Genomic DNA, 20,857 nt, shown 5'->3' with positions numbered 1-20,857 from the left:
GATATAGATGGGTTGGTCAGATGGGCGGAACAGTGGCAAATGGAATTTAACCCGGAAAAGTGCGAGGTGATGCACTTTGGGGGGACTAACAAGGCAAGGGAATACACAATGAATGGTAAGACCCTAGGCAAGACGGAGGTGCAGAGGGATCTGGGTGTGCAAGTACACAGATCCCTGAAGGCGGCGGAACAGGTGGATAAGGTGGTAAAAAAGGCATATGGGATACTTGCCTTCATTAGCCGAGGCATAGAATATAAGAGCAAAGAGGTTATGATGGAGCTGCATAAAACACTGGTTAGGCCACAGCTGGAATACTGTGTGCAGTTCTGGTCGCCACACTACAGGAAGGATGTGATTGCTTTGGAGAGGGTGCAGAGGAGATTCACCAGGATGTTACCAGGGCTGGAGCGCTTCAGCTATGAAGAAAGACTGGGCAGATTGGGTTTGTTTTCCTTGGAGCAGAGGAGGCTGAGGGGGGACATGATTGAGGTGTACAAAATTATGAGGGGCATAGATAGGATGGATACTGAGGAGCTTTTTCCCTTAGTAGAAGGGTCAATAACTAGGGGGCATAGATTCAAGGTAAAGGGCGGGAGGTTTAGAGGGGATTTGAGAAAGAACTTTTTCACCCAGAGGGTGGTTGGAGTCTGGAACTCACTGCCTGAAAGGGTTGTGGAGGCAGGAACCCTCACAACATTGAAGAAGCATTTGGATGAGCACTTGAAATGCCATAACATACAAGGCTACGGACCAAATGCTGGAATATGGGATTAGATTAGACAGGGCTTGATGGCCGGCACGGACACGATGGGCCGAAGGGCCTCTATCCGTGCTGTATAACTCTATGACTCTATGACCGTAACGTCAGGATTTCTGCATTTAGATGCTCATGCGCTACACCCTGAAGTTGCGATCAGTTTCAAAGGGGTAACAATGGCGAATGCTGTTAGTTCGCCGTTGTTACCCACCGTAAATTCCGGCCCATTCTTCATACACTCTCAGCTGCCTAAATTCAAGGTGCAGGAGGTTCCAGCATTTAGACCAGAACTATTCACATGCAATTGAGAAATTAATAGCCGTGATAAACACAACACCCGAGAAACAAAGTCCAACCCTTCAGAACAATACTCGGTGTTCAGATTACAATGGGCTGAGCATCTTTGGGTAATTCACATTGGATATGGAGGGGGGTTCAGGATACCTGCATGCCTGTTTTTTCCACTCTGAAGAAATGTGATCAAGATTTCCCCTTACACAAGCCATTCCATAAAAAAACCCAAGATGATATTTACTGAATTCAAAAATTACCACAATGATGAACTTGACTGAATGCTTTTCCCTACCATTAAAATATCGCAAGATGTTGAACTCTATTGAATGAATGGTAAGATCAAACTCAGACAAGTTGGCAGCACAAAAAATTATGAGGGCAGTGTGAACAGTTACAGGGGTGGGCAACGCATATGCTGTGTGACAGGGTGAGTATCTGCTTCTTAACCACTGAAAGCCTTCAACGGGAATGGAAATTATATTTCTCCATGCCCTCCTTTAATGCCTGCATTACTCACATCCTAGGTAGTTTCTTTTTTAGTAAATGAATAACTCTATAACTCCCCTATTCAAGCAACTAGTGCTTCATGTATCCACAGAGTTTTTTGCCCACATAACTTTTTTAATTAAAATATTCATGCAGTATTTTCTGAAGTTATATCTCAGTAGCAACTCCAATTTTTGACTGGAAACACAATTCTTCTGGATGATAGATTCCTGCATTTGTGTGACCGATTGTCACAGAGGGGAAATGCTAAGCGGCTTCTTAAAGCACGAGAGATGCAAATTGCTTTTCACCAACTTCCACCTGTAATCTATTTTAGTCAGATAAACACAATATAACTGTCTCAATTAATGATTTTCCTTCTCAACCAACAATTAATTCAATACACAAAGGTCTAACCACATCAACATGAACACCTGAAAGATCTAGATTCAGTGCACTGAATCAGAATTATTTGGCTGCAGCAAGATGATGAATGACACAGTAAATTTTAAATATCATCTGGTATTTAACACTAAGATTGATACAGACCAGCAAGTTAATGTGAAGATAATTCAATTTAACAGATTAAGAGGGAAATAATAGAAAAGCAAAGCTGAAGTTAATTATATCTACTATTTTTTTAAAAATCAAATGTTTTTAAGAATTCAAACCATTTTTGTGCCAGTAATCGGTGAACAGGATTTACAAAATTATCCCATACAAGACTGAAAAACAATATTAAAATTATTTCAATGAACTAGCCTTTTGAGATGTTGGTTTTCTACACTTAGTTGTTGATCCCAGGCAAAAGTGCAATGTTGGATCAAACACAGTAGAAATATCCCAGTAAAGGTTCAGTGCTTCTCTCAATACTTACTTATTTTGCATCATGTTCATTATAATCCAGTCAGCGAGATAGACATTCTTTCCAATGAGATCTTTGAACATGATGAATGTCTCCATCAGAAAGTCCTGAAACAGAGTACAAACTGTCATTGTTTTGCAAGGAACGGGCAAGACTGCTGCACTTTAAATTGATAAATGACCAAATAGACAAGTTGCCGTACAGCGTTTTTGAACAATAAAATTACATATTTTCTTTTTACAAAATTAAATGTATAATTTTAAGTGAATTTTGTTTGCAAACTCTCTTCCAACTTCAAACTCATAATTTCAAATTTCACATTAAAACAATTAAAAATCATATTTTAATATCCCAATTACTTCTAAGCATTTCTGCACTCTAGCACAAGGTCATCATACATCATGTTTACATTATTAGAATTATAAGCAGCACTTTATTCTGAACATTGTATTTCATAATGGGTAATAGATTTTGGAATCAGCCAGATGAACTGTTGAGTCTTCCCTAGATCTGCACTTTCCTGTTCCTGAGTCTGGTATGCATAAAATGAAATGAGATGTTTCACTTCTGAATCATGGCTGGTGTTAGCCGTGGCTCAGTGCCACGCCTCTGAGTCAGAAGGTTGTGTTCAAGTCCCACTTCAGAGCACAGAATCTAGGGTGACACTTCACTGCAGTATCTTAATCTCTCAGAGGAGACATTACATTGAGGCCCTGTCTGCCCTCTCAGGTGGACATGGCCAATATTTGCCCCTCAATCAACATCAATAAAATAGATTATCTGGTCATTATCACATTGCTGTTTGTGGACCTGTGCGCAAATTCGGTGCTGTGTTTCCTACATTATAACAGTGGCTACACTATAAAATGCAAGTTCTCTCTTTTATTTCTTTCATTCTACTTTGGTTCTTTTTGGCCTGAAATTTGAATTTTTCTGCAATTAGTCTGAATACTTTTTTGTCCTGTGTATCTCACTCCAGAAGACTTGAGCCACCACGAGTCATAGGTGGTAAATCTAGACATTCCAACTCATAGGATGGAGAGACCTGTTGTGAATTGTACTTTCTTTTATGCTCCTTAATGACTCAGTTGATAAAGAGCATTGCCCAGTGTGAAAGTGCACCACAGAGACACACAAGGTTCCAGGATCAATCCAAGGTTATGAGTCACTATCTTCGGAAGAGAAGGAGACAAAACTGGAGTTGGGAGAAATATAATGGCCCAGAAATTCCGTTCGCAGCCCTCCCGCAGGCGGAGGTCTGCAATTTGGAAAAATCTCCGCCTGGACCGGAGGGCTCCCGGGAGGCGCAGAATTCCGTTGCTGTGCCTCTTCAAACTGCCGGTGTGCAGGGCACGCGTATCCCAGGGGCGCAGGTGGTTCGCAGCGATCCCTGAGATCACGTGGGCCGTGGGGAGCCAATCAGAGCAGGGAATCTCCATTCATAGATTTGACAGGAAAACCTGTCAAATCTATGAATAGAGATTACCCCAAAACATAAGTAAAACTTCAAATAAATTTTAAAAACATCACATTTTTAAAATGACTACAAATTACATAAATTAATTATAAACAAAAATTTAACTTTTGAAAAAATTTAAAGTTTTTAAACGGGGCTAAAAATAAACTTACCTTTCTTTAAAGTATTTAAAAATGATAAATCAGTGGAAAAAATTTTTAAAATTTTTTTTTTTACTTTCTTCAACTCTTAGCCTGATAAAAGCAGGCCTTGCGCCTAGGAGCTGCTGGCTGTATGCCTGCTTTTCCAGGCGCAGCTGTTTCCGACTTACCTGGACTGAAGCAACTGTGAAAAAAACAGAAGTTTCAGCTGTACGCGCTGCCTATCCGGCGCAGGCGTTTGACCGGTCAAGCCCTTTCTTCACAGAATGGAAGTTCCGGTTTCCAGTGCATGCCTAAAACCGGCACTTCCGTTGGCCCTACGGGTGAGTACACAGCGCATACACACCCGTAGGGAACGGAATTTCTGGACCATTATATATTACATTTGTTATATGGAGCATGCGTTTCATTGAAAACTCATTTTAAGTACCTACAATACCTGTTAGGGTACTGTGATAAATATTTTTAATGTTAAAAGGATCACTTTGTCACACAAATGTTTCTATTTTATAGCAAGATTATATCACTCTGTGATTGCAAAATCTAGCCAGTGGACTACTTCACCTTCAATCAAAATGCTTTTCGAAAAATGTTTTTAACAATTTTTTCCTCAGTAACTGAAATTTCTAAAATCCAAATGGTTTAAAGGGAACTTTTCGTATTTCACAATAAAATTATTAAATGTATCTACTAAATTCTCTTTTGTGCTTTTTAGCGCTTTCATTGAAGTTTTTCCTTGAAGACTGCAACATCAGCAACTTGCATTTATGTAGCGCATTTAACGTAGTAACATGCCCCACAAAATTTCACATGAGCCGTATGAGGAGATGTTTCGGTGTCAAAGAGGTAGGTTTTAACAAGCATCTTAAAAGGAGGAAAGAGAGGTAGAAAGGCAGAGAGGTTTGGGGAGGGAATTTCAGAGCTTAGGACCTAGGTAGCTGAAGGCACAGTCACCAATGGAAGCGTGATTAAAATCGGGGATGTTTAAGAGGCCAGAATTGGCGAAGCACAGAGATTTCGGGGGATTGTAGGGCTGGAGGAGATTACAGAGATAGGGAGGGGGTGAGGCCACGGAAGGATTTGAAAACAAGGATGAGAATTTTAAAATAGAGGCGTTGTTTAACTGGGAGCCACTGTAGGTCAGCAAGCACAGGGGAGATGGGTGAGCGGGACTTGATGTGAGTTAGGACACGGGCAGCAGAGTTTTGGATGATCTCAAGTTTATGGAGGGTTGAACTAGGGCGGCCGGCCAGGAATATGTTTGAATAGTCAGTCTATAGGTAACAAAGGCATGGATGAGGGTTTCAGCAGCAGATAAGCTGAGGCAAGGGCAGAGATGGACGATGTTACAGAGGTGGAAATGGGCGGTCTTAGTGATGCCGCAGGTAGGAGGCAGGAAGCTCATCTCATGTCAAATATAACACTAAGGTTGCAAACAGACTGGGTCAGCCTCAGACAGTTGCCAGGGAGAGGGATGGAATTGGTGGCAAGGGAATGGAGTTTGTGGTGTGGACCAAAGACAATGGCTTCGGTCTTCCCGATATTAAATGGGAGGAAATTTCTGCTCATCCAGTTCCAGATGTTGGACAAGCAGTCTGACAGTTTAGAGACAGTGGAGGGGTCGAGAGCCGTGGAAGAAAGGTAGAGCTGGGTATTGTCAACATACATGTGAAAACTCGCGCTGTGTCTCAGATGATGTCACCGAGGGGTAGCATGTAGATGAGAAATAGAAGGGGGACAAGGATAGATCCTTGGGGGAAACCAGAGGTAACGATGCAGGAGCGGGAAAAGAAGTCATTGCAAGTGATTCTATGGCTATGGCTGGATAAATAGGAATGGAACCAGGGGAGAGCAGTCCCATCCAGCTGGATAAAGGTGGAGAGGCATTGGAACAGAATTGTGTGGTCAACCATGTCAAAGGCTGTAGACAGGTCGAGAAGGACGAGGAGGGACAGTTTATCTCAGCCTCTCCCAAAAGTCTGGGCTTGGATTTGATATCCGTGCCCAGAATTGCAACTGAGAGCTGAATTTGGATTGTGCAGTCTGAGCATGTACAGTATATCTAATCTCCCAGGCTGCATCAATACTGTTCAGTCAACACTACTAATGGAATATTTTTCTTTAACTTCTAGCACTTTCTGTCCAGCAGCTTTTCTTCAAATAATTTTGAAAAAGATAAATTTCACAAGCTTTACTGAAGAGAAATTTCTATTGAGTGCGCTTTTCTTTTTTAAAAAGAGAGGCCGAGTGAGTGAAAGAAAACAATGTTCTGATGATGCACCTGCTGTAGCTTTTGTTTTCTGCTCTATGAACTTGAAAACGTGTATTAGAGAGAGATATATACAGGAAGGGAGAAAGAAAGGTATAAAAGAAATATGTTTATGATGTGGGAGCCTCTGACCTGTCACCACTTACCCTTAGGGGGAGCAAATGGAATGAAGGAGAGTGGATGAAGAATTAAGGATAAAATGAGTGACAGCCGAGCAAAGAAAGAAAAGAAAGACTTGCATTTATATAGCACCTTTCACGACCTCAGGACATCCCAAAGCGCTTTACAGCCAATTAAGTACTTTTGAAGTGTCGTCACTGTTATAGTGCAGGAATCGAGGCAGCCAATTTTCACACAGCAAACTCCCACAAACAGCAATGTGATAATGACCAGATCATCTGTTTTGTAAGTGTTGCTGATTGAGGGGTAAATATTGACCAGGACACCAGAGATAACTCCCTACTCTTCTTCGAAATAGTGCTGTGGGATCTTGAACGTCCACCTGAGAGAGCAGACGGGACCGCGATTTAACATCTCATCCAAAAGACAGCACCCCCTCAGTGCTGCACTGGAGTGTCAGCCTAAATTTTTGTGCTCAAGTCTGGAGTGGGACTATGAACCTATAACCTTCGGACTCAGAGGTGAGAGTGCTACCAACTGAGCCACGGCTGACACGGAGGAGGGGAAGATACGGGGCAGTTCAAAGGGCAAGAGAAAGGTATAGTGATAGGATTAAGGAAGATGGTAGGAAGGGGAACAGGTAGCGGGAAAGTCAAGAGGTAGCAAATGCGACGAGAGCGATGGGGTCGGGGAAGCGTGAGTGATTGGTGAATCAAATGGGAAGGTAGAGGTGAACTGCTAACTTACAGGGTTCAACAGTATTCCACAAAGCTTTCAAAGCTACGCTGAGAGCAACCAAAGTTTACTTTAGAAAGTACTACTAAAAAGATTGAAAGTATTTTTTGCAATAAATTTGAAATGCATTGTCAAGATGAATAATGTTTACAATTCAACACCATCACTGTGGCACAATAGTGTTTCAAACACTGTTGTGCACCTGTTCAATCCATATAGCTCAGATCTGAAAACCAACTGCACAAATATTGTGTGAAATTAGTCAGTTGTTCTACTTACCACTACATCTGATCGCATCTTCCCATAGGTCTTGATTAAATGGGCATAATGATAATCTTCCATCTGCCTTAGGATGGCAGTCATGCAAGCAACAAAGTTGCCCTAAAATGCAAAATAGACTTAGTGTTATTACTTGTGGATCACAAAAATCAATATGCTCATGCATCTTACAATGCATATTCAATGATATTATCCTCTGGAAGTATCCCTTTTTAATCTATTCTTAAAATCTCTTAAAATGAGACAATGGGTCAATTTACATTGGAAGTTTAGAATTAATACAAAGTGATTTTGATTTTACAGATGCTAAACTGGTAGTGTAAATCCAGAGTCAGGGCCGGACCTGTATTCTCAGCAAAGCAGTGAGACTCTCTGGCATTGGTCATCTCATACCACTTTGATTTGATATCACATGGTGGGGTCAAATTTGATTACAAAGTGTTGAAGGGGTCTTCTGGACACTTCAGGGGTAATTTTCAACTTACTGCTAGAGCATAAAACTAGCTTTGTGGATTGGGTGCCCGTTTAGAAACTGGCCGAATTTCCTTTCTATTGATTTGTTACACATAGGGGGAAAAATTCGGGGGAAAAATTCGGTTTCGCCCCATTTGGGGCGCCATTATCGGCCGTGCACAAAGTTTAGCGCCTGGTGCTAATTATCGCCTCAGACAGCAAACTTGGCTTTTATTGCCCCTGGAGGTGATTGGAGCGCTAAATCAGGCGCTTCACACCTGTCTTAAGGCGCAAAAGCCGAGGAGCGAGGTGCTATCTCAGAGCGCTGGCGAAGCAAGGAAGGGCAAATCAAAATAAACCTGCAAGTACTGCTCAGTACTCAAAGCTCCTTCACACAGCGTTGAATCTCTCCAGAAGTCTCTCTCTCACACACAGAATGCGTGGTGCAAAAATGTCACCGACAAAAAAGGGCAGGAGGCAGTCGCCTTTAAATAGCGCTCCCCTAGTCCATTTCTGACAGCATAACACTCCCCTCAACCTGTTGTTGCTAGCAGCAGGCAGTAAGGCAGGGGGCGCCACTCAATATCCAGTCCGGGGTGCTAACGGGGCGTTGCGCACTCGACTGACGTCACAACCTGCCGGCGCAGGAGATCGTGGCGGTAGTGTTTAGCGCTGCCGCAAAATGTCTAGTTAATTTCGCGAGCGGCGCAAACATCACCGCGCCTGGGCGCTGGTTGCTTTGTGCCCCATTAGCGCCCTCTTAAGGCGCTAACGGGAGGCGCAAACAACTGAATTTTCCCCCCATAGTGTTCACACAATGCTCCTTGGGGTAAACTCTTCCAGATATTGATTCCTTACATCTGTTGGGTACTTTACAGATTTGGTTGCTATTTCCTCTTTGTTTTGGCTCATGGCACTGTAAAATTCACCCCATTTACTCTGTGCAGTGAACTCCATAGCACTGGAGGCAACACAAAAAAAAACTAAACCTAGATATTTGAAAGTTGCTACTGTGGCTTTCAATGCTGACTTCTTTCAGCACTGGTGCAGAATGTGAAAACTGCGTTGCTGGATTGATTTGGTTTGTCCGAGTGCTCAGCATGAACACTGACAGGGAAAAAGTGCCAGAAGAGGGACGGGCTGCCAGGGGCGGCGTGGAAAGAGAAGCAACACCAGCAGCCATTTGTATTGCTGCTCCAGCTTTGGTACCTCCTGTGGCACAGGGGAAAATGAAGCACTTATTGAGGAAGTTCTCCATGCTACCCTGACACCAAAGCCATGTCGTTTACTTTACAGCACGACCACCAAAGTCAGGAGCATTAGTAAAAGTGCACAAACTACTTTCACTAGCTTGGAATGTGTTAGAATTCATCCAATTGATCAAAAAGCATTTTTCTCAATCTTATCATCCATTACTAGGGTTGTTTACTTTTCAACATATGAAGCATTTCACTGGGAACTTCCTCGGATGTTCTCCCAATTAGCCACCATAACTTCAGCGGAGGATCGACGGAAACCTGTTTAAGTGTAGATCTAGGGTTTCCACTGATGTTACAGTAACTGATCAGGAGGAGGGAGGAGGAAACTCCCAGCATTACTGTCTTCTAAATATATACAAAGAGATGTTGCTTGGCCAAGTATAAACAAAATTAAAGTAGTCTGCTTTGTGGCTTTAGGAACAAATCATTGTGTATCAAATGGACTAGTTTAAAAAAAAGAAACTCACTCTAGCTTACACGACAGAGGAAAAAAATCTATTAAAATGTACAAATGGCAAAAGGTTAGCATGGCATGTGTAAATGATCTATCTTTCTTACAATTTAAAACAGGTCTATCACAAAAAAGGTTAGGCTTCTTCAGTACAGAAGAAATGATTTCAGATAGGACACGACTGCTGCCAACGAAGTTGAAGTAGTTGCACATGCGCAGTCTAAGGGCTGGATTTTGCCAGCCAAGACGAGTTGGGGGCGGGACTGCTGGTTTCCGGGTTCTAGTCTCGCCCCCAGCGACGTCTGACGAACAGATGCTATTTTCCCTTGATTGGCCTTGTTAAGCCCGCACTGCGGGCTTGCCGGCCAATTATGGGAAAGATGGTGTCAGATGACATCAGTGCATGACACTTTGTCTGCCGGGTTTTTTTTTATAAAGGGACAGGCCCCATAATTTTTTGATAGATGAATTGTCAGTGTTTGACAGCACTGAGGTGCTGAAAATAGGGCTCTAATCCCCTTCCCGCCGCTAGGAGACGGGTCCCTACGCGAGTCGGGGACCCGCCTCCTGGGAAGATGGTTTGGAGGTGGGTTGGGACCCACTCCCAATTTTTCCCATTTTCCCCAGCAGTCCCGCCTCCAAACCCACCGCCTGAGGTTTCCCAGCCCTAAGTGTTTTTTTGGTTGTTTACTTTGCTGGGAAGGGAGCGGGTTCGTTTGGAAAAAAGCCAGGAAAGGAACGGGCTCGTTTGGGGGAAAAAAGCCGGGAAAGGAGCGGGCTCATTAAAACACCACTTGGAAGAAGCACTGAGAGTAGCGAGGGCACAGAATGTACTCTGGGTGGGGGACTTCAATGTCCATCACCAAGAGTGGCTCGGTAGCACCACTACTGACCGAGCTGGCCGAATCCTGAAGGGTGTAGCTGCCAGTCTGGGCCTGCGACAGGTGGAGAGAGAACAAACACGAGGGAAAAACCTACTTGACCTCGTCCTCATCAATCTACCTGTCGCAGATGCATCTGTCCATGACAGTATTGGTAGCAGTGACCACCGCACAGTCCTTGTGGAGACACCCTCCATTGCGTGTGGCACTACCACCATGCTGAATGGGATAGATTCAGAACAGATCTAGCAGCTCAAAACTAGGCATCCATGAGGCAGTGGAACTGTATTTCACCACAATCTGCAACCTCATGGCTCAGCATATCCCTCACTCTACCATTACCATCAAGCCAGGGGACCAACCCTGGTTCAATAAGGTGTGTAGAAGAGCATGCCAGAAGCAGCACCAGGCGTACCTAAAAATGCGGTGCCAACCAGGGAAGCTGCAACACAGGACTACATGCATGTTAAAAAGCGGAAGCAGCATGCTATGGACAGAGCCAAGCGATCCCACAATCAACGGATTAGATCAAAGCTCTGCAGTCCTGCCACATCCAGTCATGAATGGTGCTGGACCATTAAACAACTAACGTGAGGAGGAGGCTCCATGAATATCCCCATCCTCAATGAGGGTGGAGCCCAGCACGTGAGTGCAAAAGGCAAAGCTGAAGCGTTTGCAACCATGTTCATCCAGAAGTGCAGAGTGGATGATCCATTATCAGCCTCCTCCTGACGTCCCCACCACCACAGAAGCCAGTCTTCAGCCAATTCAATACACGCCACGTGATATCAAGAAACAGCTGAGCGCACTGGATACAACAAAGGCTGTGGGCCGTGACAACATCCCAGCTGTCGTGCTGAAGACTTGTGCTCCAGAACGAGCCGCAGTGGTTATTTAATATACAGGTAATTATTTTTATGGGAATCTGGGGGAAAACTCTCCACTGGCTGGAGGCATACCTAGCACAAAGGAAGATGGTTGTGGTTGTTGGAGGTCAAACATCACAGCCCCAGGACATCACTGCAGGAGTTCCTCAGGGCAGTTCCCTAGGCCCAACCATCTTCAGCTGCTTCATCAATAACTTTCCCTCCATCATAAGGTCAGAAGTGGGGTTGTTCGCTGATGACTGCAGTGATCAGTGCCATTCACAACTCCTCAGATAATGAAGCAGTCCGTGCCCACATGCAACAAGACCTGGATGACAGTCAGGCTTGGGCTGATAAGTGGCAGGTAACATTTGCACCACACAAGTGCCAGGCAATGACTATCTCCAACAAGCAAGCATCTAACCACCCCCCCCCTTTACATTCAACAGCCTTACCATCGCCAAAACCCCATCATCAATACCCTGGGGGGGGTCACCATTTACCAGAATCTTAACTGGGCCAGCCACATAAATACTGTAGCAACAAGAGCAGGTCAGAGGCTGAGTATTCTGCGTGAGTGTCTCACCTCCTGACTCCCCAAAGCTTTTCCACCATCTCCAAGGCACAAGTCAGGAGTGTGATGGAATACTCTCCAATTACCTGGATGAGTGCAGCTTCAACAACACTCAAGAAGCTCTACACCATCCAGGACAAAGCAGCCCGCTTGATTGGCACCCCATCCACCACCTTAAACATTCACTCCCTCCACTACCATGGCTGCAGTGTGTACCATCTACAAGATGCACTGCAGCAAATCGCCATGGCTTCTTCGGCAGCACCTCCCAAAACGGCGACATCTACCACCTAGAAGGACAAGGGCAGCAGGCGCATGGGAACACCACCACCTCCAAGTTCCCCTCCAAGTCACACCATCCTGAATTGGAAGTATATCAGCGATCCTTCATCATCGGGTCAAAATCCTGGAACTCCCTCCCTAACAGCACTGTGGGAGCACCTTCACCACACGGACTGCAGCAGTTCAAGAAGGTGGCTCACCACCACCTTCTCAAGGGCAGCTAGGGATGGGTAATAAATGCTGGCTTTGCCAGCGACGCCCACATCCCATGAACGAATAAAAAATAAAAAAGCCGGGAAGGGAGCGAGCTAGATTAAAAAAGCCGGGAAGCGAGCGAGTTAGTTTAAGAAAAAAACAGGAAGGGACGGGCTCGTTAAAAAAAGCCAAGAAAGGAGCGGGCCACTTAAAAAGAAGCTGGGAACAGAACGGGCTCGTTTAAAAAAAAAATGCCGAGAACATCATGCTTCCGGTCGTTGGAGCTTCCAGATTAATGTGCAGTATGTTTCTGCACAGCTTCCGGTCGTTGCCAGCAGTCACTCCATTTCAGATATATATGAATGGCATTTATTGGTCACTTTTAGTGAATTATTCTTAAGTATAGAATATAGTCAATAAATGTAGAATATATATATATTATATAAACACACACCAATATATAATGTTCAGATGAAGCATATAAAATATAAATGGCATTTTATGGAAATTCTTTCCACTTTGCAGTCTAATTTTAGAATGTGCATCATCATAAACTTATGATTTTGCATATTTTATACTATTTAACCATCATTATCAATTATGAACCATCTGCTCCTGTCGAATCCAGTTACCAGAACACAAAGGAAGCCATGTTTTAAGATGACAAGTAATAAAAGCAGGCCTTATATTATGCATCAGTGTTTAAGATTTGGTGACTGCTTGCTGACCAAAATTAGCAGCATTCCCCGATTCCCATCTCACCTTTACCTGAAGTTGCTGGTCCAGGCAATCAGAACTCTGCTGTAAACTGCAGTCAGGAATTCCTAATCTTATGATCGTTTCATGAGATCAGAAGTTCCCATCCCATCCACAGCATAGAACATAGTTTTGATTCCCCCAGAGAAGCAGTGTCAGATATCTATAAGGGAGGCCCAGCTCGCTCATACTCTGAGCTACATCAGGAGTGCTTGTCTAATCTCTCCCGCTCTTGGCTTTTTAAGCTGGCTGGCATCCTCTCTGCCTCTGTGTAGCGCTTTCAGCTATCAGGCCTGATCTTCAAGTATGCGGTCTCCTGATGTGGCAGTGCTAATGTTACAAATGATAATAGAGAAAAGTAGTGTTGGACAAACAGGACAGAAAGGAACAAGAATAAGAAAAAGGGAAAAAAGGTTAAGTGAAAAGTGAGGAGCAGAGTAAGAAAGGAGAGAGAGAAAAACAGAAGTGATGGGGAGATAAAATAAAGGAATGAGAGGGGCAAAAACACGACTGAAGAGGAAAGGGAAAAACAGGAGTGTAGGGGACAGACAAACAAGAGGCATACATCAACCATCTGCAACTTACAAAGACAATCAAGCGTTTGGACCATGCGTCTGCTTGTACCACATTCAGGCTCCCAAATCAGTACAGAATCAGATCCCAGCTACTCACATTCAAATTTCTGGGTTCTTGAGCTGCCCCATGAATTATTGTGGCTCAGTTTTTAAACATTCATGTGCTGCAGAATCACGTAATTCCCACACTCGCTGGTTGAGGAGAAGAAGTGGCGGCTCTGGTGAAGAGCTGCAAATGTTGTACTCAGTTGACAAATGGTAGGAGAGTATGAAATTAATTGTTTAAATTATTCCCTTATCCTTTTATATTTTAGTTGAAGCAGCCTAATGAAGTGGTGTTTCTCTCTACTACTGATACCCTTCTAGCATATCCATCAATCATCAACAATTGTACAGGGCCTTGGTGAGACCACACCTGGAGTACAGTGCACAGTTTTGGTCTCCTTATCTAAGGAAGGATATACTTGCCTTGGAGGTGGTGCAACGAAGGTTCACTAGATTGATTCCTGGGATGAGAGGGCTGTCCTACGATGAGAGAGTGTGTAGAATGGGCCTATACTCTCTGGAGTTTAGAAGAATGAGAGGTGATCTCATTGAAACATACAAGATTCTGAAGGGGATTGACAGGGTAGATGCTGAGAGGTTGTTTCCCCTGGTTGGAGTGTCTAGAACTAGGGGGCATAGTCTCAGGATAAGGGGTAGGCCATTTAAGATTGAGATGAGGAGGAATTTCTTCACTCAGAGGGTAGTGAATCTTTGGAATTCTCTGCCCCAGAGGGCTGTGAATGCTGAGTCTTTGAGTATATTCAAGGCTGAGATAGATCCATTTTTGGACACTAGGGGAATCAAGGGATATGGAGATCAGGTGGGAAAGTGGAGTTGAGGTCGATGATCAGCCATGATCTTATTGAATGGCGGAGCAGGCTCGAGGGGCTGTATGGCCTACTCCTGCTCTTGTTTCTTATGTTCATCCATGTTTTATGCAGACAGTCAGGTTTTTGGACCCAGTGTTCGCTTAACCGAGTTTGTAGAAGACTATCAGAAGGCTTATGGGATAACCTCCATGTGGTGAGGACAGAGGATGGGGGAAAGAAATTATATATCAGGTATTCATTTTTCTTTCCCCCTGTAAAGGCCACCACAGCTAATTTGTAATGCACATACACTGTCGCTTCCTATGTTACCCACATTTGAGGATCAGGGTTGAACTTCCTCTGTGAAGTAGTTGTAAATAAGGCTGAGGCTACAGCTTTAACATTGAATTCACATCAGCCAAACAACAATTTATCAGCCTTTGGCGTCCAAAGAAAAGTCACAAATGTGAAAACACATATAAATTATATACATTCAATACAATAGAGATCTTCCCTCCATGGCTGCCAACCTCATAGTCCCCCAACCCCACACAGCCCACTTCTACCTCCTTCCCAAGATTCACAAACAGGACTGCCCTGGTAGAACCATCGTTTCAGCCTGTTCTTGCCCCAAAGAACTGATTTCTTCCTGTCTCGACTCTATTTTTTCTCCCCTTGTCCAGTCTCTTCCCACCTACATTCATGACTCTTCAGACGCCCTCCGTCACATTAACAGTTTCCAGTTTCCTGGCCCCATCCGTCTCCTTTTCATGATGGACATCCAATCCCTCGACACCTCCATCCCCCACCAGGACGGCCTGAGGGCGCTCCACTTCTTCCTTGAACAGTGGCCCAACCAGTCCCCATCCACCACCACCCTCCTCCGCCTGGCTGAACTTGTTCTCACATTGAACTTCTCCTTTGACTCCACTCACTTCCTTCAAATTAAAAGGTGTTGCTATGGGAACCCGCATGGGCCCTAGCTATGTCCGCCTTTTCGTGAGATATGTGGAACATTCTTTGTTTCAGTCCTACTCAGGTCCCCTCCCTCACGTCTTTTTCCAGTACATTGATGACTGTATTGGTGCCATTTCCTGCTCTCGCCCTGAACTAGAAAATTTCATTCACTTGGCTTCCAACTTCCACCCTTTCCTCACCTTCACATGGTCCATCTCCGACTCTTCCCTTCCCTTCCTCGACTTCTCTGTCTCCATTTCTGGGGATAGGTTATCGACCAACATCCACTATGTGATGAAATATGCCTTCATCAGACCTGCTTGTATTTCCATCAGACCTGCTTGTATTTTACCTGCTTGCATTGTGTGAACCACACCCTTTTGTTCCTATTGTGTGTATTGGCTACGCCCCTGTCTTTTGCCATATAAAGGTCTCAGGAGCTGTATGAGTCATTCACTACCTGACGAACCCGATGTGGGAAGACCTGCTATGCTGCTATGTTCTTAGTGATTAAAAGCCTTAGTTCACAGAAATCACAGAAACCACACAGTGCAGATAGAGGCCATTTCGGCCCATCGAGCCTGCACCGACACATATCCCACCCGATCCCCGTAACCCCTACACCAACACATATCCCACCCTATCCCCGTATTTAATCCCCCTAACACTAAGGGTCAATTTATCATAGCCAATCAACCTAACCCACACATCTTTGGACTGTGGGAGGAAACCGGAGCACCCACGCAAACACGGGGAGAATGTGTAAACTCCACACAGACAGTCGCCCGAGGCTGGATTCGAACCCGGGTCCCTGGCGCTGTGAGGCAACAGTGCTAACCACTATGCCACCGTGCTTTGTTGAATCCTTTAAATTCCTTGTCTTTGAGTTATTGAAGGCACATCAATTTTAATCACTAAAACACCAGGATGGATCGACTCCTGAAACCAGAGCGCTTGGATCTGGACCCCCATGCCTCAGACGCAGCCACACAGTTCGGACACTGGTTCCAATGCTTCGAATTTTTCATTGCAAACTCATCCACTGCCATAGCCGCAGCCGAAACCGCTACCGGAGACATGAAACTGGGAATCCTGCGAAACTGGGTGAGCCATTGGGTCTCCCCTCTCATCCAAGATGCCACCAGCTACGAGGAGGCCTGCACCATCCTGAAGGCCCACTACATGCAGCCAATAAACGAGGTGTACGCCAGGCATCTTCTGACTACTCGCACGCAGCGGCATGGTGAGTCACTAGAGGACTTTATACTAAACCTAAAAGTACTGGGCAGAGACTGTAACTGTAAGGCCGTGTCTGCCATCGTGTACACGGAGGAGCTGATTCGAGACTCCCTTATTGTGGGCCTCAGTTCAAATTATATTCGGCAGAAACTGTTTGAAAAGGAGGGACTGGACTTAAAACAGGCTATAGATATAGCGCGATCGCTGGATATGGCCCAGAGGAACTCTGAATCCTGTTCCCCAGGCCACGCGGCCCACTCCGCCTCGTGCGCGCCGTGGGGGCCGCCATCTTGGAAGCCATCTTCGCCTCCCAGGTCTCAGGCCAGCCCAGCACCATCGGAGCCCCAGCCTCCACCCAGGAGCCCCACTACTGCCGCGATGCATCGAGGTCCGAAATGCTACTTCTGCGGTCAAGACAAACACTCCAGGCATCTGTGCCCAGCGAAGGGCACCACCTGTTTTAAATGCGGGAAGAAAGGACATTTCAGCAAAGTCTGCAGAGGGAACCCCACCTCCAACTCCACCACCACCGCGTGTGTGCCGTGGGAGCGGCCATCTTGGAAGCCATCTTGTCCACTCTCATGGAGTCCACCATCTTGCCCCGACTACACGGACCTCCAGGACCCACTGGTGGCCTCGATCACAGTGGATCAATCCAGGCCACATCCGTTGTCTAAATCGATGATGGACATAGAGGTAAACGGGAACAAGGTTAAATGCTTGATTGACTGCGGGAGCACCGAAAGCTTTATTCATCCTAGCCTGGTAAAACGACTTTCTCTAACGATAGTCCCCCACACAGGGCAAAATCGCCATGGCCGATAAGACTCATACCTCAAAAATTACAGGTTTCTGCGCGGTTATGTTGTCGGCAAAAGGCAATGATTACAGAGACTTTAAACTATTGATAATGCCAGGTCTCTGTGTGAGCGTGATCTTGGGTCTGGACTTCCAGTGCCACCACCAAAGTATCACGCTTACCTACGGTGGGTCCCAGCCGCCCCTCACAGTGTGCGGTCTGGCTACCTTGAAGGTCAAGCCGCCCTCTCTGTTCGCCAACCTCACACCCAACTGTCGACCCATAGCGACCAAGAGTAGGCGGTACAGCTGGGAGGATAGGCGGTTCATTGCGTCGGAAGTAAAAAGACTCAAGCGGGAGGGTATCATTGAATGCAGTACCAGCCCGTGGCGCGCCCAGGTAGTAGTAGTTAAGGGTAGCGAAAAGAAGCGGATGGTGATAGATTATAGCCAGACGGTTAATCTATACACCCAGCTAGACGCCTACCCTCTGCCCCGCATAGCGGATATGGTTAACCAAATCGCGCAATACCGGGTGTTTTCCACCATCGACCTAAAATCGGCATACCACCAGCTCCCCATTAGGCCGGAGGACCGTCCATACACCGCCTTCGAGGCGAACGGACGTCTCTACCACTTCCTCAGAGTCCCCTTTGGGGTAACGAACGGGGTCTCGGTCTTCCAGCGGGAGATGGACCGCATGGTCGATGAGAACCAGTTAACAGCCACCTACCCATACCTAGATAACGTCACCATCTGCGGCCACGACCAGCAAGACCACGACTCGAACCTCGCGAGATTTCTGAAAACCGCCCTCAGACTCAATCTCACCTACAACGAGGATAAGTGTGTCTTTAGCACCACGCGCCTCTGTATCCTGGGCTGCGTGGTGGAAAACGGGGAAATCGGTCCGGACCCCGACCGGTTGCGCCCCCTACGGGAGCTACCCCTACCAAACACTCCCAAGGCCCTGAAAAGGTGCCTGGGGTTCTTCTCCTATTACGCCCAATGGGTCCCCAATTATTCCGACAAGGCCCGTCCCCTCCTGAAATCAACGTCCCTTCCCGCTCACAGCCGAGGCCCACGCCGCCTTCAACAGCATTAAACACGACAACATCCCTTTCCAGGTCGAAAGCGATGCGTCCGACTTCGCTTTAGCAGCCACCCTCAACCAGGATGGGCGGCCCGTAGCCTTTTTCTCAAGAACCCTCCAAGGGCCCGAGATCAGGCACTCCTCGGTAGAGAAGGGGGCCCAGGCCATAGTGGAGGCAGTGCGGCACTGGAGGCACTACCTAGCCGGCAAACGCTTCACCCTGCTTACCGACCAGCGGTCGGTAGCCTTCATGTTTAACAACAAACAGAGGGTGGAAGATCAAGAATGACAAAATTCTCAGGTGGCGGATCGAACTCTCCACGTTTGAGTATGACATAATATATAGGCCGGGGGCCCTCAACGAATCCCCCGACGCCCTATCACGAGGGATGTGTGCCAGCATCCAGGGGGACAGGCTACAGGGCCTCCACAATGGCCTCTGCCACCCGGGGGTCACCCGGCTACTCCACTTTATAAAATCCCGTAACCTGCCCTATTCCATCGAGGAGGTCCGGTCTATGACCATGGACTGCCGCACCTGTGCGGAATGCAAGCCCCGTTTTTTCAGACCCGACCGAGCCCACCTGATCAAAGCTACACGGCCATTCGAGCGCCTGAGCTTAGATTTCAAGGGACCACTCCCCTCCACCGACCGCAATGTGTACTTTCTCAACATTGTGGACGAGTACTCCCGCTTCCCATTCGCCTACCCCTGCGCAGATATGACCAGTGCCACGGTCATCAAGTGCCTCGGCAACCTGTTTTGCACGTTCGGCATGCCTAACTACATCCACACTGACAGGGGGGCGTCGTTCATGAGCGATGAACTGCGCCAATACCTGCTGTCGAAGGGGATAGCCACGAGTCGGACCACTAGTTATAACCCCCTGGGTAATGGGCAAGTGGAGAGGGAGAACGCGACAGTGTGGAAGGCGGTCACCTTAGCACTAAGGTCTAAAGGCCTCCCCACCTCCCGCTGGCAGGAGGTCCTCCCAGACGTACTCCACTCGGTAAGGTCGCTACTGTGTACTGCTACTAACGCCACTCCGCACGAGAAGATGTTTGTTTTTCCCCGCAAATCAACCTCAGGAGTATCCCTACCCTCGTGGCTCTCCACCCCAGGGACAGTCCTGTTACGGAAGCATGTGAGGGGCCACAAAACGGATCCCCTCGTGGAGGCAGTACACCTACTCCACGCAAACCCACAGTACGCGTACGTCAAGCACGCCGACGGGCGTGAAGACACCGTGTCCATAAAGGACCTCGCCTCGGCAGGAAGCGACGACGACGACCCATCACCACCACCCCCAGAAGAACCTCCACCATCCCCAGAGGTATCCTCACCACCCCCAGAAGTACCTGCAACACCCCCAGCACATGGGTATGCCCAGGAGGGCACCACGGACTCCCAGTCGGAACCCGAGGTACTGTTGCGACGTTCAGGAAGGACTATCACACCCCCGGACAGACTAAATCTGTAGAAGGGGTGAATGTGATGAAATATGCCTTCATCAGACCTGCTTGTATTTCCATCAGACCTGCTTGTATTTTACCTGCTTGTATTGTGTGAACCACACCCTTTTGTTCCTATTGTGTGTATTGGCTACGCCCCTGTCTTTTGCCATATAAAGGTCTCAGGAGCTGTATGAGTCATTCACTACCTGACGAACCCAATGTGGGAAGACCTGCTATGCTGCTATGTTCTTAGTGATTAAAAGCCTTAGTTGAATCCTTTAAATTCCTTGTCTTTGAGTTATTGAAGGCACATCACACTATAAGCCCACTGACTACCACAGCTACCTGGACTACACTTCCTCCCACCCTGCTTCCTGTAAGGACTCTATTCCATTCTCCCAGTTTCTCTGTCTCTGCTGCATCTGTTCTGACTATGCCACCTTCCATACTAGTGCTTCTGATATGTCTTCCTTTTTCCTCAACTGAGGAATCCCCTCTACTATGGTTGACATGGCCCACAACTGTGTCCGTTCCATTTCCCGCACTTCTGCTCTCACCCCTTCCCCTCCCTCCCAGAACCACGATGTGGTTCCCCTTGTCATCATATTTCACCCCACCAGCCTCCATATTCAATGGATCCTGTGCCATTTTCGCCACCTCTAGCGTGATCCCACCACCAAACACATCTCCCCCTCCGCCCCCCCTTTCAGAATTCCAAAAGGACCACTCTCTCCGCAACACCCTGGT

The 20,857-nt window shown here is 46.5% G+C and overlaps 1 protein-coding gene across 5 annotated transcripts in view; it reads right to left on the bottom strand.

The window, feature by feature from the left end:
• dock1 (dedicator of cytokinesis 1) overlaps positions 1–20,857 on the bottom strand; it is a 712,419-nt gene that overhangs the window by 306,356 nt on the left and 385,206 nt on the right. For all 5 annotated transcript variants that reach the window (XM_085994680.1, XM_085994678.1, XM_085994676.1 and 2 more), the window contains 2 exons: positions 7,423–7,524; positions 2,415–2,509 (listed from right to left, as the gene is read on the bottom strand). In XM_085994680.1, coding sequence (XP_085850806.1) covers positions 2,415–2,509; positions 7,423–7,524 — 197 coding nt within the window. The remainder of the gene's footprint in view (positions 1–2,414; positions 2,510–7,422; positions 7,525–20,857) is intronic.

The sequence above is a fragment of the Somniosus microcephalus genome, chromosome 8 (assembly GCF_052327205.1).
Source record: "Somniosus microcephalus isolate GS21.2 chromosome 8, FLI_Smic_1.0, whole genome shotgun sequence".
Taxonomy (NCBI): domain Eukaryota; kingdom Metazoa; phylum Chordata; class Chondrichthyes; order Squaliformes; family Somniosidae; genus Somniosus; species Somniosus microcephalus.
This window is presented reverse-complemented; position numbering and strand designations above follow the sequence as displayed.